The 26,718-nt window shown below is 45.2% G+C and overlaps 1 protein-coding gene across 1 annotated transcript; it reads left to right on the forward strand.

Annotated features, from left to right (window-relative positions):
• The first annotated feature begins 2,025 nt into the window (after positions 1 to 2,025).
• FAM110B (family with sequence similarity 110 member B) lies at positions 2,026 to 19,726 on the forward strand. Its single transcript, XM_034668094.1, has 2 exons — positions 2,026 to 5,558; positions 17,941 to 19,726. Exon 2 carries the CDS (start codon positions 18,245 to 18,247, stop codon positions 19,355 to 19,357), a length of 1,113 nt encoding a protein of 370 aa, XP_034523985.1. The 5' UTR covers positions 2,026 to 5,558; positions 17,941 to 18,244; the 3' UTR covers positions 19,358 to 19,726.
• Positions 19,727 to 26,718: the final 6,992 nt, after the last annotated feature.

Here is a 26,718-nt window from a genome sequence, read left to right on the forward strand (position 1 = left end):
TACACCAACTACAGTCCAGAGTCTGCCCTGAATTCAGAGGTCTTGCTGTCTTCCCCAGTGTCAGCAAGGGACTCACACCAACTTCTTTCTCAGATAACCCTACTTTTTGAAAATACCCTAATCCTTATCTTTTTGCTATCTGGTTTCCTGCAAGGCTGTTTTTGTTTGTTTGTTTAAAAGAGAGAGAGAGCCAGGGGAGTGGGGCAGAGGGAGAGAGAGAATCTGAAGCAGGCTCCATGCTCAGCACAGAGCCTGATTCTGGGCTCGATCTCCCAACCCTGAGATCACGACCTGAGCTGAAATCAAGAGTCAAGTGCTTAACCGACCGAGCCACCCAGGCACCACCCCACCCCTGCAAGGCTATATTTTTAATATTTCCAGTATACCATAACATTCCAGTTCTAGCTAGAGAGTTGGACCCAAGGATTATATTAAATTGTCCATCTACAAGGCAACATTTAATAGATACTTTTCAGAATAACTTTTTTTTGGGGGGGAAGGGGTTTCATCTAAAAGAGGCTTTCCCATTTGCCAGAGAAGAATGACTATAGAAGTGTTGTCGTTTGCCCCACAAGTGGAAGAAATGGATTTTGGAATGACACATTACTTTTTGTAGGTGTCAGGGGAAGTAGGTCACTTTATAGTATTTATCATAATATTTGAAAAAACTGACATTGAAAAATGAGAAGTTGAATATTGAGTAGTTCTTTGTCCAAAGACTGGAAATAGACTACTGAGATATTTTCTTCTGAGATAGACAATAGCTTTTTTGATGTAGTTTCTTTTCTCCTCCTTTGCCCTAAGATAAATTTTGATGTAATGGTCCATTGTAGTTTCATAAAAGGAGTCATTTCACCTTTACATATATTTTTTGGCTTCATTTATTGAAACATTTTTCTAGATATATTTGTATCCACAAGAAGGCTCTAACCTCCTTGTGCTCCAGAAACAATGATTGGAGAGATCGAGAGAGCCTTGGTAAGTAAAGCAGGTGACCCTTTAAAAGCCTCCATCTGTCTTTAAAGCTGTTAAACAAAAGAGAACAATCCAGTGCCCTCCCTCTAGAAATCGATAAAGAAAAAAGAATATCACAGAAGAGTTAGATTCCCTCCAAGCCAATGGAGGGGGAAATTACATGAATCAAAATGTTCATTTTGGAGACATGGGCATTGCCTCCAGCGGTTCCTGGTGCTGTCTCTCAATTCAGAGCCAGTGACCTCCTGTTGCAGGCGTACGAGGTCCTGACTGCAGGATTTAATGACTCCCATTTCTAAACTGCAGTTGTGGATAAATGCTTTCTAAAGAAGTTGGAATGACATGATCTCAAAAATAAGCTGACACACCACATGCAGATGTAACACTGTTAGTGCCATGCGTCGTTGTTAACCACCCAGCTCTTGAGCACATTGGTAGCTACCTCTGACCTCCAGGTCTCAGCCACACCTTTCTGGCCCCTGTAATCATTCCTTAGCCCAAGACATGGCTCCTACATGGTGATTTCCATGGTCAGCCCGTAAACTCATGGGGCATCTTCAGAGCTTGTGCACTGCTTGAAGGACCCTACACAGTCTGTATATGGAAACACGCTGTGTAAGAAGTACGAGAATTTCAGGGTCATAAAGAATGTGAGAGATCAACTACGGCTCAGACCCAGAGCTACTAGAACAGTGTGGGAAGAAATGAGGTCAGCTAACAAGGCACAGCTGGGTCTCCGTGCCCATGGTTGACAAGATGTCCTGCTCTCTCTTCCTTACCCCCTTTCATCCAGCCCTCTTCATCCATACCTTCCTCTTCCTCACTGTTTCTTGGAAGACTTAAACTGCTTATCAGAAATATTCTTGCCACTTTCTTGGAGCACCTGAGTGGCTCAGTTGGATAGCATCCGACTCTTGATTTTGGCTCAGGTCATGATCCCAGTTGTGAGATCGAGCCTCAAGTCAGTCTCCCCACTCACCAGGGAGTCTGCTTGAGAGAATTCTCCCTCCCCCTCTCCCTCCGTCCCTCCCCCACCTCAAAAAAAAAAAAAAATCTTGCCACTTTCTTAATGTAGTCTACTTAATTATTCTTTCAGTCCTTAATAACTTAGGACAGTTTATCTTCAAACGTTTCTGCTGACTTCATGTTCTGTCTTCATGTTTTCTGTTCTCCTGTTCCTGTCTTCTTGCTTTGAACATAATAAATTAAATCTAGGCAATGAGAAACATTTCAGAGAAACAGACTTGCTGGAAAGGCACTTGGTATTCACCTGCCACACCATCCCTCCCATGGCAGGAATCCCCTCTAAAATTTCTTAGACAGATGGCAAGCCTGTGTCTGCACAGACCCTTCGTGGGAGAAGAAGCTCACTCTTTACAAAGGAGTTAGTTCCAGTGTGGGATAGTTTTAACTGTTCGAAAAGTCTTCCTTCAGTCAGTCTGCAGATTGCCTCTGCAGTCTCTGATGTTCCTCTGATAGTATTTCTCCAGCTCATTAAAAAGAACAGTGGCTGACATGGATCACCCCCTGCACTAAGGTAGATCCCAGTGCCATCTGCATGGTGCAGGTAAGGAAAGCCAGGGAGATGCGGTAGTAAGGGGTGGAGCCAGGGTGGGAACCCCAGAACCTGGAGGGTGCAGCCATATGAGCCTTCTTTCCTCCTTGCTTACTTAGCCCATCTGGTCCTCTGTAATCTGTTTCTTTCAGATGCCTTTCCCCCACTCACCATTGGAATGGTTACGAGTTAGTGTTCTCTGACTTTTAGTCTTTGGCTCTGTCCCCCTGCTGTTCTGCCTTAGAACCCAGACATCATATCTCACCCCCTGTTCTCTGAATTGTGAAGTCTGCTTGCTGGAATGTTCTGAATGCCACACTCCTGGCACTCTCTCCAGCACCAGCAAAGGTGGCTGGCGCAGGGTCAGTGCTCAGTCCGTACTCATCAAATGATTGACTTCCTGCCTTTGTTATTATATACTCTGTGAATTCCGAGCCGTTTCCCCCTGGGGTCTCTGATTTTCCATTGGTAAACTTTAAATTCACGGACTTGATATGTTCTTCCTCTGTCTTATAGGAGATAAAATTGTAATTGATCAGATGATCTGCTTTTGGCCAAAGAAGCAGCAAAGGGAGAGTTGTCGCTTCTTGTCACCGTTAGGTTTTGCCTCTGTGTCAGTCTGTAGTCTGTGCTAGAAGGTAGCTGCTGACACACTGGGGTCTAGGAACATTCTCACAGCAACATCGCTGGTTTTCTGTGCATCTTGCAGCGTCGGCCACGTGCTCTCTGCCCCATGTCCATGCCCAGGCTTCGAGGGGGTACATAACCTACCACCTTGACCCGCAGCAGCGCTCCCCCCTGCCATTCCTTTAAAGCCGTCATCATTTAGAAGGGTCCCCTCCAATGTCACAGGCCCATTACAAGACGTCCCATACAACCTTCCGACACCACTAAGCCATTGCTCAGCGCCTGTGTTAAAGTTTGTTTATTCCCCTGTTCTCCGTACATTTGTGTGAAGCCTCACTCTTGCATGGTGCACGTGTTTCTCTTTCTACTGTATTATTCCTGTCAGCATACACGTGTGCTGTCATCTCTACTGTCTTAAAGAAAAAAAACCCTCTCTTGATCCTGCTTCCCCTCCAGCCATCACCTCCTCTCAAAGCTCCTAAACAAGCCTCCAGCACTCAGTCTCGCCTTTCTTCCATTCTGTCCCCAGCAGACACTTCACCAAGCTCTTGTTACTGAAGTCAGCATGTCACTTCCACCTTGCAACATCCTTGTTCTCTTTTTCTTTTTAGCAGCTATACTTACCAGACTATGCGTTTTCTTTATTTCTCTTATTTGTTGCCATGTATATGAGCGCCATATATGTGGTTCATTTTCTTCACTGCCTGGCCTATAGTAGATGCTCAGTAAACATTTTCCGAATGAACCAGGCCGCTGCTGGTGCTTCCTGCATTCTAGACGTTCTGTGCACATACACTTGCTTAAACATGCCCCTTTAGAGGGCCGTTCCCTTGAGGGCAGGGAGGTTATAGGAAGTCGTCTTTGTCATAGCAAGTGGGTCTCGGTGGTCTGAAGGATTCATGCCCTTCCATAGGCAAGCCCAGAGGTGGGCTCGAGCTGCATCAAGACAGAGTCTGGTTTTTACATCCTCAGGTGTTATTTTTCTTGCTATTTTTCTGGCATTAAGAGACATTCTAATTTCCTTAGCAAGATATTGGAATAATTATTTTCCACTAAGGAGGGTGAAGTGAAATTTTGAGATCCCCTCAGAGAACCTTACCAGACTGAGCTTTTATTGTCAGTACCACAAATTGGATTTATTGGGCCTATTTTGCATATGTTATGAAGGCCATCTCACCAGGTGTTCAGAACACCCTTCTGCCTCTCATTCCCCCTCGCCGTTTCATCCTCCGGCACAACCCAGCACCGCTCTCTGCGATTTCTCTCAACAGCAGGGGACACAAATTCTGCCACCGCAGCAGGAAGGAGGTTTTGTTTTGAAAGCGGCCCTAGGCCTGGCATCAGATGGGCTGGGGGTGGGAAGGAGGGCGCCTGCTCTGCTCTCTTCCCCTTCCTTTCTGGCTCATGTCCAGACCCAGCCCCTTGTCACTCCTTCCAGGGACAGATGTTTCCATGACTGTTCAGAGCAATGCAAAGGCACAGGTTGAGAATACAGACAGACCTGAGGTTGACAACAAGCTCCTTCAACTGACCAGCTTCAGGCAAGTCCCTTTAACGTCTGAGCCTCAGTTTCCCCATCTGCTAAGTGGGACAAATGATACCTGTTAGGCAAGGCTGGTAAATATAAGGCATCCATCCCATCTAGCCTGAGGTCTGGCAGAGGAAAGGTAGCCCCCACCTCCACAAATTGTTGCTGCTATCTTTCTCTTTTTAGACTTAGTGATTGTGCCTAAAATCAAAAGCCTGGGAGATGATGAAACACTAAACACCAGCAACCATGTTTTGGCACAAGCAAAATAATTCTTGTTAAAAAATAATGGAAAACTCCATTTCTCGCCAAACAAACAAAAAATGCTAGAGACTGGGGGGGGGGAATATTTTGAAAAGCCTACTCCCTTTTATCACTTTGAATGAGTCATTTTTCTTTAGTAAACAGGAGTGGGAAGCTTAAAATTAATCAAGATAGAGGCGGATAGCATCATTTTAAAGTGAAAGCATAAAGGAAGGTAGTAAAAGGAATAAAAATACACTGTATGTGAGCGGATATTGAAGGCAGAGCGTTCAGAGCTCGTGAAAGATGCTTTTTGTCCATCCAGCAATGTCTGTAGTTTTTTAAAGTTTTTATCAGATTACTTTTATTATAGATTGGCGATTACCGTAATCCTTAGAGAGCCTCCTAAGTGAACAGCTGTGTGTTTGTTCTGTTTCTTTTGGCAGCAGGAGCAGGGAGATGGGGAAGGAAGCGAGGCCTTTTTGATAGTTTTAGCGTTTGTTTTTTTACACTGAGGTGGAGAACCCATCCTGACCTGAACACGTGTCAGACGGGGTCCCTCTGAGAGATTCCGTCAGAGAGCGTGGCCTAGAAGAGGAGGTCCTGGCAGCCCGTGAGGATGGACGACAGGTGGGAGAGGGCTGGGGCCACACCCCCAGATGTATCCTTGTCACCAGGGTCTTCCCCTCCCTTCTAACGGCAGCCTGCCTGAAGACACCTCTAAGCTGCCTAGCAGAGCCAACAGTTTGGCCTTCTGCCTGCTGCTATACTTCCAGCAAGCTCAGAGGCAGAGCTGGGACGGGCCCGGGCAAGTTGAGTGAACTTCTTAGTCATTCCTGAGCTCCTTGTCACCTGGACCCAAAACTAGTATTTCAAGCGCACATTGTGGTGAAGCTTTACCTCGTGCCGTTCTAGGTTTGAAAATGATTGGTGTAAGTTGCGTTAAGTGCTAAAGATTAAAATACGTGCTGCAAAACTAGGCGTCGATCTACTTACATATCTTTCTTTGAAAATTATTATTTGTCCCACAATTCAGTCTGAACCCTTAAAAATGAAAAAAAAAATACCGTTATCTTTTCTGAGTACACTTGAGGCAAAGAACTAGTTGTTCTAACAACTGCTGTAGTAAGAGCTATTCAAGAAATAGAAAGTTTTCTAGGTGTTCCCTGGTAAATGAGATCCATAATATTTGTTTGTTTGTTTTAAGTGAACCTACTGGTTATGCTTTAAAATTCTACCTTGTATGGATTTCCCTTTGCACCATATTTGTGTTCTAAGTACACTTGAGTGCAATGTGTTCATTAAGTTGTGAATGAACAGTGTCTGTGTGTTCCTGGCCTCTTGCCCCATACTCGCCAATCAAAAGGAGGCGCTTTGAGTGTTGTTTCAGATGTATAAAGTGTATTCCAGGTTCCACTTTCTGAGCTTCTTGTCTGACATCTTCATTGAATCTTTACAATTTAAATGATGTGCTCTATCTTCTCCTGGGTGTTTAGCATTTTATTTCCGCCTACTAATGTGCATGGCTGGTGGCTTTCTCCCTCCTCTCTGATGCTCTGCGTCGTCAGATAGAACGAAATCGCAGTCTTATGTTGCTTGTTGTTCTTTTTAACATATTTCTCATTATTTCCATCAAAGTTGAGTTAACTTTGATAGATCTGCAGTCAGTGGTATCCAGAAAGAAAATGAAATTAATGGATCCCAATTTATAGCTCTTCACCTTCTGTGCTTGTGCATTTAAACTGTTAGCAAATAGCATGGTTATTTGATTTCACAAAAAGTTAAGAAGGTAAACAGTAAATAGTAAAGAGCCATTTGCTAAACTGTAACTCACCAAGAGTAGATTTTAGAACTAAAATATAATTAGTGTGGGCTCCTTAGCCATATTACTCAAATATAAAACATGTACAATGCATCACACATATCTTTTTAAGAGCTCTGGGGTGACAGTGTGACACAGTGAGGTGGGCCCAGGTGTACTGATAGAGACCTGGGTGTGGAGCCTTCAGCTATCAGTAGCTGACCATCCTAGCTTTCACTGTCCGGACATGAGACTCTTCATCTGTAACACGGGGATCATAACACTTGCTTTAGAGACATGGACAGAATTGAATTTAAAAACCTTGGGCGCCTGGGTGGCTTAGTGGGTTGAGTGTCTGCCTTTGGCTGAGGTCATGATCGCAGGGTCCTGGGATCGAGTCCTGCGTCAGGCTCTCTGCTCAGTGGGGAGGTTGCTTCTTGCTCTTCCTCTGCCCCTCCTCTCTGCTTGTGCTCACTTGCTCTCTTTCTCTCTCTCTTTCTCAAATAAATAATCTTTAAAAATAAAATAAAATAAAAACCTGTAAGATGCATTAATGCAGTCCTGGGGCATCATATGTGCTTACTAAGAAATGGTCATTATTAACAGGTTAATTTTTAAACATGATACATAGGAATTTACCTAATCCATTCACAGTGAACTTGATCTACTGTCCAAAAAATGCTGCTTTGCTTTTTCTCCCTTCAAGTTGACAAATGCTTCACAATTTTATTTTAATACATTGTAATGTGTATTTCAGAGTAAATATCCTTTTACCCCAAGGCTGATCCCTAGAAATTAAAAATATTTTCAGAAATAAAGGTTCGTTCTGTATTGTCACCCTTAATCTTTGTTGTTGAATGTATGTGCTCCCATTGCCGTAGAGTGCAAGCTCACACAGCTAAAGGAAAAAGCAGTGTGCAAAGTGCAGATGCTTAGAATCGATATCGGTGGAGAACAGGGTGCAGGATGCCCAGATCAGCACAGCCCTGGATTCTGGTCGGGTCTCTCAGAGGCCACTCACAAGTACTTACGCTCTACGCTTATACAGGGGGATCAGACAGCCTTCCGGGGGTAGTCGTGAGGATGGATGCGGTGGCAATCTTCGCAGTATTTCCATGAACAACACATGTTGTTGGAGTTCATAATCTGTGTTATTGCTGTTAGAGTTCATAATCTGTGAGATCGTTGAGTCCCTGCAATATCGTTAGGCTCCTGGACTGCCTAAGTAGGGGAAGCAGCTGACACTGAGACCCACGTTTAGCTAGCAAGTCTTCTAAAGCCTGTGATTTGAGTGTACTTGTCTGTAAAAAAGGACAATGGTCCTTTGAACTCAACATTCATTTAGAATTTGGCCGTGGCCTCCCACATTCTCACAGCTGAACATAAAGCCACATAAAACTCTCTCTGGGAGAGGATAAAAGTGTCCAAAAGTGGGATCATTTTATGTTTGCTTGGAAAATGCAGGCAGTCCTATTGGGTTTTCATTAGGAATTCTAGTAGCCCTGCTTTTTAATTACTTGTAGTTAGTTTCATGAAAAAGCCATTATATTGCCAATGATTTTTGGCACCAGCTATGCTCTCAGATTTGATATCTATAATCTCAGGTGGAAGGCGGGGCTCCCGCCACTGGAACAAGTTGGTGACCCTCTTGTAACAACATTTTCTTTACCTTCCTTCGGCCAAGAAGAATGTTGAACCAGAAATGTGATTTTTTTCCCTCTGATCCGCTGTTTCATTTTCATTGCCTTAAATAGTAGAAAGACATTTTAAAAGAAACCCATAACATTTTTTAATAATGGATTGACTTCAAAATGAAAATGAAGCATGTGAATATGTTTTCTAAATGACCTTGAGAATGACACTGAAGTAAAGAATCCATCATGGATTGAGATTTGACCTGCTATTTTTCTTCTACCAATTTTAGGTTTGATTTCATTTTTAATAATGGCTTTATTATTTACTCTAGCCTGATTCACTCATATAACTGTTTGCTTTGAAATTTGAAACCACATATTTTCTCTGTAACTCAAATAAAAATGGGTTCACAAGAATGACCTTTCAGACAGAAACTGCATAATCCATCCACTTTGACAGAAATAGCGCGCGCACACACACACACTATCGCTTGAGAGTAATGGAATCGTTTTAAGACAAAAGATCATTCAGTTACCGTAAAGCTTGAAATCTAATGATGGTGATTATCAGTGCCAAGTTGTGGACACTGGACGAAATGTAATAACCACTCCCATTAACTGAGCAAACTTGGTGCCGAGTTCCACGCTGAGCCCTTCACGGAATTGCCACACCAGCTCTAGGAAGTGTGGGAATCATGATCCATAGATGAGGAAACTGAGGTACACTGAGCTTGAGTAACTTCCTAGGGTCGCAGACCTGTAAGTGGCCAGGCTGTGTGAGGTAAGTGCAGTTGACCTTGACACCGGGAACCTGGGCTCTGAACTGAGGAGGGGCAGCGATTCCCCAAACAGAAAGCCTGAAGGATATTATGAGAAGCCCTTTTGTTTTCTGCCCTGGATTTCTGAGGGTAAACAGCAAGTGTGTACTCTTTTTCCCATGCCCTGAGAACTCACCTGGCCGAGTTCTCCTTTCCATCCCTGGGATGAAATCTCAGATGGGACCCATAGCCTCTTCAGTTAGTCTTAAATAATTGAAAGTTCTCAGATCAGTTTCAGGATGAAAGAGCCCAGTCCAGCGTTTATCACGACCAGAACTCCAACCTCTCGTCTGGTTTCAATGAGCTCCTTCCTCTTGCAGCTCAGGCCTGTGTTGGCTTGGAAGGGGAGGAGGGGGGTTTGCTGTGGAGGAGGAGACTTAATAAACATTGCAGATTTTTCCCCTCTTTCCTTGCTCCAGCTCCTTTCCCACTCATCATTAGGTGTCACTTGTGACCTCTCCCAGCAGGTCATGTGAGGGTGTGCGAATGTGCAGGGCAGGCAGAGTGCTAAGGGGAAGACGACAAGGTTCCTCTCCTTGGCTCCGGGCATGGGAGATTTCAGACCTCTGTCTCTGGGAGCTTTTGGGTTCCCTGGGGGCAGCTACGCCCCTCCTGCCGCTAGAGGGTGCTTACAGGGCTGCTGGCTTCCTTTGGGGGTGAATCTTTGGGGGAATTCCTTTTACCATAATCCCAAACCACCTTTTCCCAAGTACGTATGTGGACCTAGAAAACTCCCACCCTTGTACGCATGGAAACACAGCTTCCTCTCACCTATCTGAGACCAGGGTAGACATACATAGCCACTGCCCAGGTCTCAGCTCTGAGCAGAGAGCTTGAGACTGCCTTTGCTACTGATTTCTGGAGGCGAAGTTGTCTCCTGTTCCCATCTTTGCACTGTGGGTAACACATTGCAAGCCCTCCGCTCTTCCCTCTGGACTTGCTCGGCTCACAGCGCCACCTGGAGGATATTTCCAGAACACAGTGCCTCCTGGGTTGTCAGGATAATTTTCTCACATTTATCAAAATGCAGGCCCAAGTTTCGTGCTGCTTCACCAGTGTGCCCCAGCACATTGTATGAGAGCCAGTGAGATAGACATCACTTCTTGGTCCAATTCTGGGAAGTCATTAGAAGCTAAGAGTTGGCCTCTGCATCTGTGCACCCATTCCAACATCTGTTTCTATCCTGCAGTTGTGTAGAATGGACTTGTCAGGAGAAACAGGGCTTAACGGGGTGCTGAAAAAGTGGGGAAGTGGTTTACTCAACATGTGGAAAATTGAAACAATTTAATGGAAACCTAGGGCCAGGATTGGTTACCAAATAACATATGAAGACCTCCTCTAGCCAACTGAAAAAATAAGCTAAAAAATGATGAGCATACTGGAATCAAAAGTTGAAATGTTATTAGGAAAAGCCCCTGGGTGCGCCTGAGTGGCTCAGTTGTTTAATTGTCTGCCTTCAGCTCAGGTCGTGATCCCGGCGTCCTGGGATTGAGCCCCACATCGGGCTCCCTGCTCAGTGGGGAGCCTGCTTCTCCCTCTCCCGCTCCCACTGCTTGTGCTTTCTCTCTCTGTCAAATAAATAAATAAAATCTTTTAAAATCTTTAAAAAAGAAAAGTCCCTGGCTTCCAAGAATATACAAGTGTGATTGGCCAGAAGATTATTTCACTTACAGCTTGGAGCTGATGCTGACGGCAATGCTGAGGTCAGAAAAGAGAAGAGTCAGCCGTCAGAATTATAGATGAGCGGGATTCACCGGACGATAAGAAAGAACGAGGCACGTCATTCAGTAATTGAAAAAGTACAGGTCCTGAAAGGGCAGTGGTTTTGACTTAATGCTTCCAGATGGTTGGCCCTCTGATTTCTTAGTTTCTGTTCAATCAGTAGTGTGCAAATTCAGTCCGTATTCGGAAACATACTTTCGCCACTTCCCCATTTACTTTTCAAATACAAAGGAGTACGCACTCAGAAGGGAAGATGTTGAAAACATGGCATGTTCATTAAAATGAATAAATCAGTGTCTTCCAAGTGGAATGGCATTGCTTCCTTTAGCACCCAGAACTACGCATTATTTATAAATGCATTTTGCTTCTAAATATAATTTTTTTGATAACCACGGTATTGTTAACTATGTGCGATACATATTAAGGAGGTGACAAATTCTGTGACACCCTGCTGATTCAAAAAACATCGGGGTCCCGATGTGTGCGTGAGCACAGCTGGTTTACAGGGGCTTGCCATAGTTGGGTTTGGCTCAGGCCTGGCGTGCAAAGGAGGGAGGAATGGAAGAGAGACTGTATACTTGCCCACAAACCACTTCTCAGTAGTCATGCCGGAAGCCCGGAGTCATCCTCAACACGCCCCCTCGCCCTCCACAGCCAGCCTGTCTCCAAGGTCAGCCCAATGCACCTCATCAACATCTCTTGAAATTGTCCATGCTTCTCTCCATCCCCAGAGACACCCTCCTCATAATTGTTATGTCAACAAAAAGTGTCTGGGCCCTTATTGAACCGTCTCAAATTCCGTAAAGAGATGGGTACTATTTTTTTTCTTTTTTTTTAAGATTTTTTTTATTTATTTATGCGACAGAGATAGAGACAGCCAGTGAGAGAGGGAACACAAGCAGGGGGAGTGGGAGAGGAAGAACCAGGCTCATAGTGGAGGAGCCTGATATGGGGCTCGATCCCAGAATGCCGGGATCGCGCCCTGAGCCGAAGGCAGATGCCTAACAGCCGTGCCACCCAGGCGCCCCGGGTACTATTTTTATACCCACTTTGCAGATGGAACACTTGAGGCACAGGAAGGTACAGTAACCTGCCCAAGGCTACTCAGCCTTTATGGAGCTGAGCCAGGGTTCGGACCCAAAGGCAGCTATTCTGAGCCCTGCCGCTGTGTCCCTCCCCTGGACAGTTCTGACCGGCCCCTCTCCACAGCCCCTCTGGCTCCCCTCTCCTGCCACCCATTCTCTGCCGCCAGGGTGATTTCTTAAAAATACAGATCTGACCCTGTCACTGATGCTTCATTCCCCTTCAGTGTGCTTCCCGTACTCTGCCTAAAATCTGGAGTCCATCTGCCCCCACCACCCCCAGGGGGTCTCTGACCACTGTCCCCCTTGCACTCCGCACCAGCTACTGGCTGTCTTCGATGTTTCTGGATTGTACCATGAACTCAGTAGACAGCCACTTCGAGAGTGGATGGCCCCGCCTCCTGCACCTTTATTCCAGATCCTCACTGCCTTTCATCTGACTACTGAGAAGTGGTTTGTGGGCAAGTCCTTTAGGACAGTCCTGCCACATTTGTCACAGCATTATTCAATTCATATCCGTCATATGCATTTTGAATCCTTCTTTTCTAAACTGTCATGACTTTCTGTTTCTTTACACCTGACACCAAATTGCTCCATCAGCAGGTACTAACTGATGGAACACAGCCCATCATTCCGTGAGCACTCATATATTGTGAATGCATTTCTCTCACATTTGTAAGGAATTCAAAAGGAAACATTGTCCTATGAAACTGCATTTTTATTTCACTGACAAGGATGTTTCTCTGTCCTTAAATGGGAAAACCCAAGAATAGAGCTGTGAGAGTGACCCCCCTCCCCCAGCAAGTTGGAGTTTGATGGCTTAAAGTCAGTAGCACAAATACTATTACAAAAAAGTCAGAAAGCGACATGGCACAATTGTATATGTATTGTCGGTGTTCTGTGATCAGACATGTTAGGAAATTAGAAAGATCGGTTCTTCAAGAACCCTTATTAACCTCAAAGGTAAAACTGCTTCTTTTATTATTTGCCTCCAAGAATGTTTGAACTGAAGACGTTTTCAAGCTCACCAAATTCAACACATTCAATTTTCAGAGATAAGGTCACGACGCGGAGATGTTCAGTGATTGGAAATTGAATTAGACTCCCCCTTGACAACAATATTACCACCTTTTCTGGGCCAGAAGGCACGTGGGAAATGGCCAGTCTTCACATATTTAAGAAACTTCTATGGGTGGGTCTGGAACTGTGTTCAAACTCAGGTCCTTGCTCTAACTGCAATGCTTGCTTCCTACTTACAATTTAAAGACCAATTAGGCATTAACTATCTCTTTCTTTTTACTTACCAGAAGCACTTGGCCTACAGTGTTTCACAAATTGAATTTTAAAATCAGGAGAGTTTCTGCAGAGCTCTGGATCTGCTGCTTCAATAGTGAGCCGCAGTCCCCATAGCAGCCCTTAGCTGGAGGCCCCTTTCTCATGAGCCGCAATTGCCCATGATCAGCCAGACCTCGGGGGCATTGAGGCGCGTGGTACCTGGATTCCAGGAACTTGGCTTTTAAGCATTTTTCATATAAAGTGTATGTTTCAAGACTCATTTTCTCTCCCTGACTGCCTTCAGGGTTGCAAATGCTCTTAGTCCTAGCTCACTGGGTCTCCCCAGTGTCATACGTTAGGGGAGGATGCTAGTCTACCTAGCAGCCCCTGTGAGCATCTGGCAGATTTGACGTTAGAAAAGGTTCAGTCCACTTTGGTTTTAAAAGTTTTGAATTCTCTGGTTGCTATTTCCGTGCCCCCAAAGCCCCAGACTTTAATTCATTTAAGAGACAAGAAAGCTTGGTTTGTTTTCCTCTGTGCCAGAGGCGTTTCGTTTCTAACCTTGTGCTCCCTAGTGCAGCAGTGGGCTTCCTTCCCTTTCCCCTGCCTGTTCCAAGGCTGGAACAGCTTCCTGGGCATCACCTGGGATCCTGGAGAAACGCAGAAGCTCGGGCTCCACCCCAAATCTTCTTCAGGACTCTGCATTTCAAGGACATCCGCAGGGAGTCCCAAGCACATTCAAGTTTGAGAAACACTGCTAAAGTGAGTGGCAGTCACCATTTGTTTCTGGGCCTCCTGTGCCTGGCTGGTGTGCCACTTCAGCCCTCCCCAGCCAGAGCAGGACTCCCGCACAGATAATGTGACCCTCTAGCCCGGCTTCTCCATGGGGAAGGAGCTGGCAGGGCTCTGCCCCCATCGCCCTAGGCCAGATCGCAGTGAAGTTCATGTGTGCCCTGGTTCAGCAGACCATTTTGTACCTCGGCTCTGCCACGCTTTATTCTCCAGTTCATTTCAGACTTTCATGAAATATTCAAATGGATATTCAACGTGGTCGCATGTAGCCAAATAGTTTGTGAGTGGACGTTTCTCTCTCCCTCTGGCTTATGTTCCCTCTTCTTAGCCATAAGTCAAGGATCAAGCAGGACTGTATAATGACTGTTGTTCATGCAGTCCTCTGCAGCTGAGATCTAATTTTCCTTTCCTGGAACAAGATGAGGAAATTGCAGCCTCTCCTGGCCGCACCTGAGGGGTCTGCCCAGGTGTCAGGGGCCAGTGGCAAGGCTGAGTCAGCAGGGGGTCATGAGCTATGGTGCTCCCTGAGCACAGTTCATGGTTGTCACATTAATGACGTCAAGATGTAGCCCCAGGTTTCCGGGTGTGTCATCTACCATTTGACCCGTCTTTTCAAATGTACTTAGTCCACATCGTAACAAAGCCTATACTACAGAACTCTGGGAATATACAGCTCTGTCCCAGCCAACACTGTTGAAGCATTGAAAGGTGAAAAAGCAGAAGTTAGGGATTATAGAAGCATCAGAAGAAGGAGCGGCCTAAGCCCCTTTGTTATGCTTGAAGTAGGTATAGTTTGTGGGCTAAAACAGGTCGTCTAGCCCCCGACCTGTCCCTACAGCATTGTCCTCTGCTTTCAGTTCTTCCAAAAAGATGCTTTCTCTTGTCCTCTCCGAAGAGTTCAAATTAAAACTTTTAAACTCTGAACATGGTCATGTGTAAATATCAGTGTGTTGAAATTTATTAGGGCAATTGGGAATGACAGAGGAAAGAGAGAGGGAAGGGGCAGAATCAAAAGGAAATGACATGGAAAGTGGTTGGAATCAGTGCCTTTCTCACATAATCCTTTCACACTGCTTTTGTTCTGGAAACTGCTCCCTAAGGTTAGATGGCTTGGAGCAGAAGGGCATGCCTGCAGGAGACCTCCTGACTGCATCTGCCTCCGTTTACCCATTTTCACGCCTTTTTTTTTTCCCATGATGAAATCCGTGTGAAAGCAGGCCAGTGAGCTTCCTTAGGAGTGCGCCCTGGTAAATGGACTGGTGTCCGTCATCTTACGAGTTGAGAGTAAAAATTCTTATTTAGTGTTCCAACGGCCCCAGAGCCCGCCGTAACAGACGGGGCGTGCTGCAAAGTCGGGACAGTGGCAGTGTGGATATTTGCACTTCTGGTCCTCGTGTGATGGAATTAGAAGGGAAGACAGGTGTGCCAGCCACCATGGGCTTTAAGGCCAGTTCACATTAGATGATAAGGACAACTCATCATTCAGAGACTATTTTCCTAAGAACAGTAAATGCAGGAACCATAGTGCAGTCGGTCACACGCCAATAGTCCCAGATGCCATTTTGAAATTGGAAATAGTTCATTCATTCTTAGCACCTCAGAACCACACGATTTAAAAGGAGAAAGGATCTTGGGAATCTCATCCAAGCACTTCGTATTGCAGATGAGGAGAGGAGGCCCCAGGAGAAGAGGTACAAGCTCTATCACCTACCACCCACTGGGCCACCTTCCTGCTTGCCTTGCGGAAGTTTGCTTTGGTCCTTAAGCACAAAGCTGATGGGTGCAAATCTTAATCCTGCCCTTCACTCTGCCCCCAAATGTACTGCCACTGTCCCATCTGTGGACACATTTGGAAGCCCCAGATATGGAACTGGAGATCTTACACACGTAGGGGAGAGTTGGGAGGGTGGGGGCTGGGGTTGCCTCTGAGCCCAGGCTCTGCTACCTGTTCTGGCTCTGAGCTCCTCAGTGAAGGGGACCCCAGTTCACCTTCCCCGTCAGGTGAACCCAGTGTGGTGGATGGAGAGATGCAGAAGGCGCCGCAGAGAAATTGCCACTCCCCTCTGGCATTTCATTCGAAATTTGTTCAAAAAAGCAATCTCGGGGCACCTGGGTGGCACAGCGGTTAAGCGTCTGCCTTCGGCTCAGGGCGTGATCCCGGCGTTATGGGATCGAGCCCCATCAGGCTCCTCCGCTGTGAGCCTGCTTCTTCCTCTCCCACTCCCCCTGCTTGTGTTCCCTCTCTCGCTGGCTCTCTCTATCTCTGTCGAATAAATAAATAAGATCTTTAAAAAAAAAAAAAGCAATCTCAATCTTCATGAGAGGGGGGAGGAGGTGGCTTTTTCAACTAAATTGAAGTATCATAATCATAATAGAACTGCACAATTAAAGGAAGTCGTTATGTAGGAATTGCCTTGGGGCCTCTCAAATCTCGCATCGGAAAATATTTTTATTAGAGCAAATCCTTTTGCAGATTACTAAAATTGTCTCTTAACAAAACATGGCAATGGGTGTATTTGGAGATTAAGTTTTTAAAAGATGATAAGGGAGAACTATCAGGCTTCCCTTCCCCCACCTCCAAGCTTGTTCTTAATAGACACCTCATTTTCTTACCATGAGAGCAGATAATTTTATAGTATTAACACTCTATTTATTTTGTAAATTAGTTATTTGATGTTAGTTGAATACATTACCCTTAATGTTTCTAATTATAACCAAAGATGCTGAAAAAATCTGTAACCGGTTACTTTGGGATGCTGATGCATTCAAAAATGTTCTCTGCCAGCAATAACAGGCAGGGAGAGGAGTTGTTCTTAGAAAAATGCTACATATATTGTGCACTAAGTAGAAAGATGGCTTATAGATTTATATTGGGAGTACTGATAAATGTTACCTTATAGTGGTTTTTGTTGAGGGAGAGGGTGGTCAAATTGTACAGAAAGCCATGAATAATAAGGCCATGAATAATTAACTATTATACCTGTTTTCTATAAAGTAACATATTTAGGTATGATTGACATCTTAAGATTGTATTCTTAGTTCCCTAGGGGATTTGGGGAAATACATACCACAAGGAAACTTTTGACTTCTGCTCACTAAGTGTGAAAAATTATGGAGCACTTATCATTAAATTATCTAGTTACAAGGTTAATCTAGAGGTTTTTCTAGTTTTCTTGTTTAATTAAAAAATAAGTTTTTTAGTTAACAGAAGGAACTTCGTACATAGTCTCGCTTTTCAGAAGAAAGTGTTTTCAAATATACTGGTTGGCGAACGTAAGATAACTGAAACATGCTTTTTAAAAATTTTTTCGTCTTTGCTGCCAGTCTCCTTTCTTGCCAATGTTTTCAGTTTTTGAAGAGTTAAAGAAGTGCTCGTTTCAGATGTTATCAAGAGATTGGGGAGTAAGAAATCAGAAGTTTTGCTTCATTGAGAAAGAGACATACTCTAATTCACCGCTGCTGTAGCCTGAAGCAGATACCGGATTCATAGGAACCCAGGGGCATTCAGTGAACTGGGAACGCGGCTCTGCCAAACCCGCATTTCCACATTCAGCCAGGATTTCCTGGGTTTGATACAAGGAATGCCAACCGGGCGTGATCAGGGGGCGGATCTCACCAATGGGGAGGCGGCTGCACGAGCCCACGCGTGGGAAAGCTCAGCCCCTCTCTGTCCCCCGAGCACCCGTGTCCGACTGCGGGCGCCAGGGCGCGGGCTGGGAAGTCGGGCGCGGGCTGTCCACGCTCCGGGACCCAGGGAATCGCCGCCCAGAAGCGGCCCCCGGCCTGAGGGCGGCCGGCGGAGGCGGGGGCGCCGCGGGGTTTCTCTGTTGCTACAGCCGTGATGTCACTCGCCCATCCTAACCCGCGGTTGGTTGTTGTGTGTTTCAGCTCTGCCTGCAGTTGAGCACAAAGACCTGGAGGAGACTCCCACATCCTTCGGGGAGAAGAAAGGAGTCAGCTGAGCAGATTAAAGGAACTTGTGGCTTGTGGCCTTTTGGAAAGGGGGAAAGTGAATTAGAGGCCCTGTGGCAGTTAATGAGCTGTGAGATGAGGCACCGCTGCTGCTGCTGACACCCAGATTCCAAGCTCCGTCCGCGCTGCCCTTTGTGCTTCATGTACATGTGTCTATTCAGCGCATCCGGAGGCGCCCAGACCAGAATCCAACACGGCTGCCGGGGAGAGACCACCCACCATGCCCACGGAGACCCTACAGACAGGTAGCATGGTGAAGCCGGTCAGCCCCGCGGGCACCTTCACCTCGGCGGTCCCCCTGCGCATCCTCAACAAAGGGCCCGACTACTTTCGCAGGCAGGCCGAGCCCAACCCCAAAAGACTCAGCGCCGTGGAGAGGCTGGAAGCGGACAAGGCCAAGTATGTCAAGAGTCAGGAGGTCATCAACGCCAAGCAGGAGCCCGTGAAGCCGGCCGTGCTGGCCAAGCCCCCGGTGTGCCCCGCCGCCAAGCGCGCCCTGGGCAGCCCCACGCTCCGAGTGTTCGGCAGCCACGCCAAGACCGAGAGTGGCGTGCAGAGGGAGAACCTGAAGCTCGAGATCCTGAAAAACATCATCAACAGCTCTGAAGGCTCCAGCTCGGGCTCGGGACACAAGCACAGCTCCCGGAACTGGCCGCCCCACCGGCCAGACTCCACCGACCTGCACCGGCACTCGTTCGCCGAGTCCCTGAAGGTGTACCCCACGCAGGGCCGCGGCAGCCCGCAGGAAGGCGGCTCCCACGTGGGCAGGAGGCTGCTGGAGCAGTCGGCGGAGTCCTTCCTCCACGTCTCCCACAGCTCCTCAGACATCCGCAAAGTGACCAGTGTGAAGCCCCTAAAAGCGATCCCCTGCAGTAGCTCCGCCCCTCCTCTGCCTCCCAAGCCCAAGGTCGCGGCCATGGCCGCCATGAAGTCCCCTGAAGCTGACCCGGTGGAACCAGCCTGCGGAGTCACCCGAAGACCCTCGCTCCAGCGGTCTAAGTCGGACTTGAGTGACAGGTATTTCCGTGTGGACGCAGACGTGGAGAGGTTCTTCAACTACTGCGGACTGGACCCCGAAGAGCTGGAAAACCTTGGAATGGAAAACTTTGCAAGGGCTAATTCCGACATCATATCCCTCAACTTCCGCAGCGCAAGCATGATCAGCTCAGACTGCGAACAGTCTCAGGACAGTAACAGTGACCTTAGAAATGATGACAGTGCCAATGACCGGGTGCCATATGGCATTTCTGCCATCGAAAGAAATGCTAGGATCATCAAGTGGTTATATAGCATCAAACAAGCTAGAGAGTCACAGAAGGTATCCCACGTGTAAGACAAAGTGCGTGCAAAGGAGGGAGGGATGGGTCTCTGTGCATCCGCAGTCGTGAAGGTTGTGAGGTCTCCTTGAAGTGTTGTGAGCTTCTCCACTCTTTGTGTTGCTTGTTGTGCAATGTTTCCAAGTTGCATGCCTGTCAACATGGGGACTGACCTGGCTTCCACGTCAACCATCGCTGCAGAGCCTGGCTGAACACAACGTCATCTGCCAAGAGTTTCAGGCCAGAATCTGATTAGGGCTTCAATCTTAAGCAAAACTGTTTACACAAAAAACGGTATACAACTTCTTCAATATTTATGTGGTTCTTGTGTTTTTATATCCCGAGTTCTTGTGTCTTAATTAAAAGTTTTATCAACTGGCTTTTAAGTTACGAGTAGAATCTTTTTGAAATAAAAAGCCAATTTGCCTACGTGTGAGCCCGAAACAATGGGGAAAATCAGTGGGATCTGCCACCAAACAGATACAGTGACTGACCTAAGATAGAGAACCAGGCTGGGTTTTCTGAGGAAGAAAGCGCTGAGCCTGATGTTAATCATTTGCATATTGGAATTCTCCTGCCACTTAAGTAATGGTTGGAGCAACAGTGCTACGTTTTGTGTCCGAATCAGTGTGTAAATGTTGGTGCTTCTGTGTAATACTGACCCCAAGGAAAGACAATCAGAAACAATGAAGGTGATTAAATCTAAGAGTTTGGAAGCTGGGGGTTTTGTTGATGTTGTTCTGATTTGGGTTGATTCCGAAATTTCTACTATGAATCTTTTGACGGGAATGGCCATCCTAAAGCTGATACTAAATGTCTTTAAAGAAAAAAAAGTTGTTTGTTTTTTGATCAAGAACTAATTCTATACTGACTCTCTTCCCTCTCTCCTTCCCTCCTTGTGTCGTTGATTTATTTGGGAGAGGGAAGCGGGGCTTGTGCAGGTGTGAGCTATCCGAAGGCATGAACACAAATGGGAATACCAGCCATATCGGTATAGAGCCTCCCATTCAAAAGCAAATACCTTCCATAGCCAAACCATATCTGAGCAGTGCGATTATGTTGTCTTGCATATGTTATTCTTTCAGGCTGTGGACCTTTGTTACAGCTCTAGGAAACTATAGAGACATGATGCCATGTAGCTTTTCCACCCTCTGGTCTCTAGTGCTGCATATCGACTCATTCCCGCTTTCCCCAGTAACTGTCTCGCAGGTGGGTCGTTAGCTGTGGACCAGCTGACAGCCGTGATGTGTGGTAGCCGAGAGGTAAACATGCAGCGGTCTGCTTCATTGCTCCGTAGTCATGCTCGGAAGTGCTCCGCAGCACTACCTTGACTTCATCAGCTAATGGGAAACTTTTTATGGTGTAAATGCTGTAAGACTTTGTACATACTTCAGTTGTTATGAAATCTTTAAGAAAAAAGAAAAAGTTACGCTAATAAATAGCTTTGGTGCAGGCACTAACGGTGGTCGTTTCTCTTTGTCCTTTTCTTTGCTCCCGCCACGACAAGTTTAACTTTGGACTGTGAGCCAGAAGTAGATTTGTGATAGCCTCGAAGGAACATGTTTTCATTAAGTTACTTTCGCCATATCACAGTTATTCTGAACAGCGATAGCAGTGTGCTTCTGCTAAAATAGTTTCGTCAAGGTTCCTAAAATATGCTGCCTCTTTTACTTAGTTCACACTTGGGTTATTTTTACCTTTTCTTAAACATCAGAAATTTTCACATCTTCCGCGAGACCTTCAGTTGTAAATATTTATGAGTTCTTACTGTGGAGACCTACCTTTGAATGTTATTTGTACAAGCCCAACATCATTAGCATTACACGAGTTCATACATTTGTCCACTCGTTTGTTCATTCCTCTTTCTACAGGTCATTTGGTGAGTGGCCCCCTTTTTGGGCCTGACAGTAGGCACAGGACTGTTGGGGTCAACAACACAGTCTCTGCCTTGAGGAACATAGATGCTCACCTTTAAGAGAAACAGCATTCCTCTTAGTGGACAGATCTTATCTCATCTTATTAGGACACTGAGTATTCAAGTATCTATTGAATCAAGTTATTTGAAGATTCACATTGCTTCAGAAGTTACGTATACTGTGTAAATGGGAAAGAAAGCATTGTTTAAAAAGCAATTTTCAGAAGCAGGAATGATAAGATTCCCAACTATTACTGTTTATAACTTTTTCCTTCTGGAAATCGAATGTGGTTGCTTGACCCTCTCTCTGCTGATTTGGAATTCTTTCTGGTTCTCTGATTAATTATCAGTTCCACTAGACCTCTACTTCCCAGAAGAAACATTTGGAAATGTAGCTTTCAGTGGTGATGACACAGTGCATTCAAGATGATAGAATGAAAATAGGTTTCTTTCATTTAGTTCAAAATAAGTATATGTGTGTGTGTGTGTGTATACATATATATTCTTCCCTCACGGTTAGGGCAGAAATGTGGCCATTTGAAATATTCATGGCTTAGCATTTATATATCCATCTCTTTCTAGAGCTATTGAAATACCAAAAATAGATGTCATTTTTCTAAGGAAACCATTTTTTTGGGAGGCGAGCACTTCTTAGCTAATTTAATATCACTGTCTATGCTGTTTTAGTCATGGATTCTGATGAAGCTTCCAGCATTTCAAAACCATGTTTAATCTATGTCCAACCATAATTCAGTCTAATCCTCTGTGGCCTTATTTGTACAATGGACAAATGTGAGCCTTTTGGTTCCCTTTATGGAAGGGGGGAGCTCTTTATTTTCTTTTTTGTTCTTGAAATTAGAGTTTCTATAAAGGACTGTTTCAGAGGCTTCATATTAAATCCTAAGAGTGAGACATTTCCTAATTGTGAAGTCCTTTTTACAAAGTGCTGGTTCTGCTAGTGGATGAAAACTATCTCGTGTGCGTGTGTGCGTGCGTGTGCGTGTGTGCGTGTGTGTGTGGTGAGAATCGTCACGTTGGTAGGAATATAGAGTTATGTATTTCAGCGTACTTTTCCCTGACACAATGCGGATTGAAGCATGATTTCACAAGATGGCTCTAAATACTGGTTGTTTCCGAAAACCACCGAATTTTAAGACTACTCCCAATATCCACCCGCTCTGCCGTTGTCTTAATCCAGGCTCCCATCTTCATACCTGAACTGTATTGTTCCTGTAACCTCCTAGCTGGAGGCCCCTCAGCTCCCAACCAATCTCCCTCCCATCCCATTTCATGCCAAAGACATCCTAATCAACTCGGGTCATGTCGCTCCTCTATGTGAAAACATCCTCCAGCTTACACATGTTGCTGAAAGGAGATATCCTAACTTCTTACGAGAGAATGTGGGGCATTTACCTTTCAGACCCCATTTTCTGTGTCCCCAGGCCCTCAGGCTCCAAGCAGAGGAAGTTTCCATTGGGAACTGTTTGCCACTGTGTTAGTGGTCTATTGCTGCAAAACAAATTTCCCCAAAGCTCAGCAACTTCAAACAAATATTTATTATCTCCCTTTCTGCCGGTTAGGAATCCTGGTGTGGCTTAGTCAGATAGTTCTGGCACAGGGTATCCCATTAGGCTCCAAACAAAATGTTGGTTGGGGCTGCATCCTCTGAGGGCTTGACTGGGGCTGGAGAATCTAAAATTCCAAGATGAATCATGTGGTGGTGGCAAGAGTCCTTACAACATGGCATCTGTCTTCCTCTAAAGGGAGTGACCCAAGAGAGAAAGCAATGAGGAAGCCACAGAGCCTTTTATGATCCAATAACTAAAGTCACACCCCTCCACCATGTTCAAATCATTTAAAGCATGTCACTAAATACAGCCCACACTCATGGAGAGGAGAGTTAGTCCTCATCTTTTAAAGGAAGGAATATCAAAGCATTTGTGAACATGTTTTAAAAATCCCTACTGCTGAATTTCAGTAGCTTTTCATTCTGTGAGGAATGCTTTTTCCTTCCTCCTTGACTTGCTGACTCCTGCTCTTTCAAGACTCAACACAAGGATCAACCAGTGAGATTTTTGCATTTCTATGATGCCTTTTCCCATTACCCACTAATTTTTGTCATGCGCATGGGTCCTGCCTTTGCTAGCTTAAACAGTGTCTTTGTGTAAATTATTAGAAGGTATACCTTCCTCAAAACGATATCTTTTCTGCCAGATTAAAAAAAAGAACTATCCTAATAATTCATAAATCTCCAATGATTATAAAGTGAACTGTGATCTCAGAGAGGCCAGTGCACAGCACAGCAGCCCAGAGTATCTAGTAGATGCTTAATAAGTGTTGGCTGGATTTTTTTTAACCTATCACTTTCAAGTCCTGTGCCAGTTACTCTGTAAGTGTTAGCAAATGAACCCAGGGTGGTAGTTACTGTCCCATTTTACAGGAGAAAAACCTCAGTTCCATGGAGGTGAAGCCCCTTAACCAAGATCCCAGAGGAAAGAGATGCAGAATGGGACTTGAACTCTACACTGCGATTCCAGCTCTGCCCCCTACCCCTGCCACAGCCCAGCTGAAGCCAGAGAAAGGCAGACTGAAGTGTTTTGTATTCAAAAACCAAAGTGCTCTTAAATTCATCCTGTTAATTTCTTCTGCCTGTATATACAAACATGTGTCAGACACTCAGCATTTCAACAATTTCGTTCTTACCAAAATGGTAACCAATAAAATTTAGAAAAAGACTTCAGCTGTTCCATGATGTGTAACACAGAGTCTGCAAAGTCCAAAGAGACAAGGCTGTTGTTAGAAGAGCGTTTTTTCAGTTTTGAGTGTGCTGTGTTTTGGAGGTACATCCTGTCTTTTTTGGCCAAGGACTTTCAGAACGGTAAACAGAGATAAATGTCTGCCCATAATTCAACAATCAGGAAGCACATTTTGGCAATTTGGTGAATCAGCATCCCTCCTCTCGGCCGTCCTTGAAGAGGTACATGGTGTGTTCCATCCAGAAGATGTACTGGTGAAGGAATAACAAGGTTAAGGGTGCTCCAGAGGAACTGAATAGATTCTTAACTCAGAAAGGATGATTAATCTCACCACAATTTTGAAAATGTGAAACCTGCCTTGTCCACTTAGCCCCGTAAGATGACCAAGAGTTCTACTGGCTTCCACATGGCTTCCAAGAGCTGTACTATGAAGGACCACAGGCTCAGTGGTGGTATGGTTGGCTCTGAACAAGTCACCATCGTGGAGGGTTTCTCTCATATGTTCAGCTCGCACCCCCTTGCTTTGGCAGAAGCCCAGCAGAAGGAGAAGCCGGAGGGAAATGAGCCTCAGCAGCCTTTTGAAACCCCTTCCTCCAGTAACTGAGAACAATCCCCCTAAAACTTTGCCTCCATTCCCTTATCTGTAAAACAGAAGAAAAGTCATCTAATGTGTGGTCCTTTGGCCTCAGGGCTGTGACAGCACTGAGAGCTGTTCTGGAACTTTAGAATGAGGTATGGTGTTAACGAAAATTCAGAGAGGACTGGATTCATGTTGTCATGGTGAGTAGGATGGCCTGAAGGGGACCAAATACTTCCCCGACAGGCATTTTATGTACCTGCCACCTGAGAGAGTTCTAGTTGGAGAAAGAAATGAAGTCTGTAAAACAATTCTTTTCTGAATGGAAGGAATCTCTAGAAACAACACAGGTTGTCAAAAGCTGACAGAATTGAATGTGGCCAAGTGCACATCAACCTACAAAACCATGATAATAATAATGATATAGTCATTCACTAATTGGGCATTTTTTTTCATTCCACATTCATGAAACATCTATTAGTATGTCTTAGATGCGATGCTAAAAGCCCTTGTCTCATTATCTCATTTTATCTCATTATCTCATTTTAAAGTTCACAAGAACTTTAAAAGTGAATTGGAATCCATTTTGCAGATGAGAGATCTGAGGATTGAGCCACTTCTCAAAGGCACACATCCAATAAGGGGCAAGAGTGAAATGCAAACCCATGTTAATAAAGCACGTGTTAAGACTCATTCCATAAGGAATTTTTAGCATCTAGGAGGGTGGGAGCCATTTTCACTCCTTTGTGGTAGGAATGATGTGTTACGGAACATTCCCCAGAAGCTGAACAGGCAGTTGCAGATACTGGATTGTGATTCTTCCATACAGTGAGTGACTCAAACCTGCTTCTCATATTCGATCACATCAGGACTGAGGCTTCCGGGTTCTTCTGAGAGGGACATTAGTGATCAACTATCCCTCTCGTACTTTACAGAGGAGGAAACAGGTGCAGAGCCATGAAGTGGTGGGACCCAGACGGGGCAACAGAGCGGGAGGGTCAGCCGCTGCGGCTGGACAGAGACGCGAGTGTTCCCCCACCCTCACAAAGGACCAGCGCCAGGGAACGGGGGCACCATGCAGCACTAAGAATTCCACCACATGGCTTAGTTAATATATATTTTTCCTGTGCAGTATTCCTTGTCCTCAAAAACTAGCAGATATTTAAAGAAACTTTAATTAGATTTTCTATTAATATGCATTAACTATTTTTCAATTTAACCATAGCAGATATAAAAATACTTAATGGAGATGAAGGGATTTCTCTAAGGAAGTTTTTAGCAGTTTTGAAAGTACTTAGTACTGTTTTCATGTTATTTTAGTAACTCCACTGTCCATAGACGCACCATATTCCTCAAGAGCTTAGGGACTATTTTTATAGGCCTGATTCTTTGCCTCCTCTATTCTCTGATGCAGACATTGCCACTGGCTGAAGTTTCCATTTGCTTCTCCTTCCAGTTCATAAGAGGATTGCATGTTCACCCCTCCAAGCGTTAGGCGTGGCCAATGAGCCATGAATGGAAGTGAGCATGTTAGAGTAGGGAGGAGCCAGCCCCAGGTTCTCCATGTTCTCTTCCCTCCAATATGGCAGCCAGCAAAGTTCCAGGGGGTGGAGTTCCCATTAGAGTTGCCATTAGGATCCTGAATGAAGACAATGGGGACGAGAGCCCTCCTTCCCCAACACAGAATGGATATGTAAACCCCAGGGGATGAATCCTGTCCTTGTAAGCCACCGTGATTCGGGGCATTATTTTGTCCTGCAGCACAACCTGGCCCATCCAGACTATTGCCTCAGTAGAAAACTAACCAATAAGACTTAGAAGACTGCCATGTTATTCCAGCAAGAAACAGGATCAAAGGGCCAGCTCTTAACACACTGTTTCCCAAAATGTGCCCCTGGAACACTATATTTGAATTCCATGAGGTTCTCAATACAAAGTAAATTCCTGAGCTCCCTTCTAGACATCCCAAGTCAGAAGCATAAGGAGTGGGCGCAGGAATCTGCCTTTTTAACCAGTACCCTGCAAATGGTTCTTGGGCAGGTTAAAATTCCAGATTTCCTAAGTTCACAGTTAATCAACTTTCACAGTCACTAAATGGAAAACAGGGAGAATGCTATAGTTTTCAGATAT

Source organism: Ailuropoda melanoleuca, chromosome 9 (assembly GCF_002007445.2).
Source record: "Ailuropoda melanoleuca isolate Jingjing chromosome 9, ASM200744v2, whole genome shotgun sequence".
Classification (NCBI taxonomy): domain Eukaryota; kingdom Metazoa; phylum Chordata; class Mammalia; order Carnivora; family Ursidae; genus Ailuropoda; species Ailuropoda melanoleuca.

Bases quoted from the DNA above. Each gene is read 5' to 3' on its own strand.
- FAM110B (XM_034668094.1), top strand. From the start codon at position 18,245: ATGCCCACGGAGACCCTACAGACAGGTAGCATGGTGAAGCCGGTCAGC.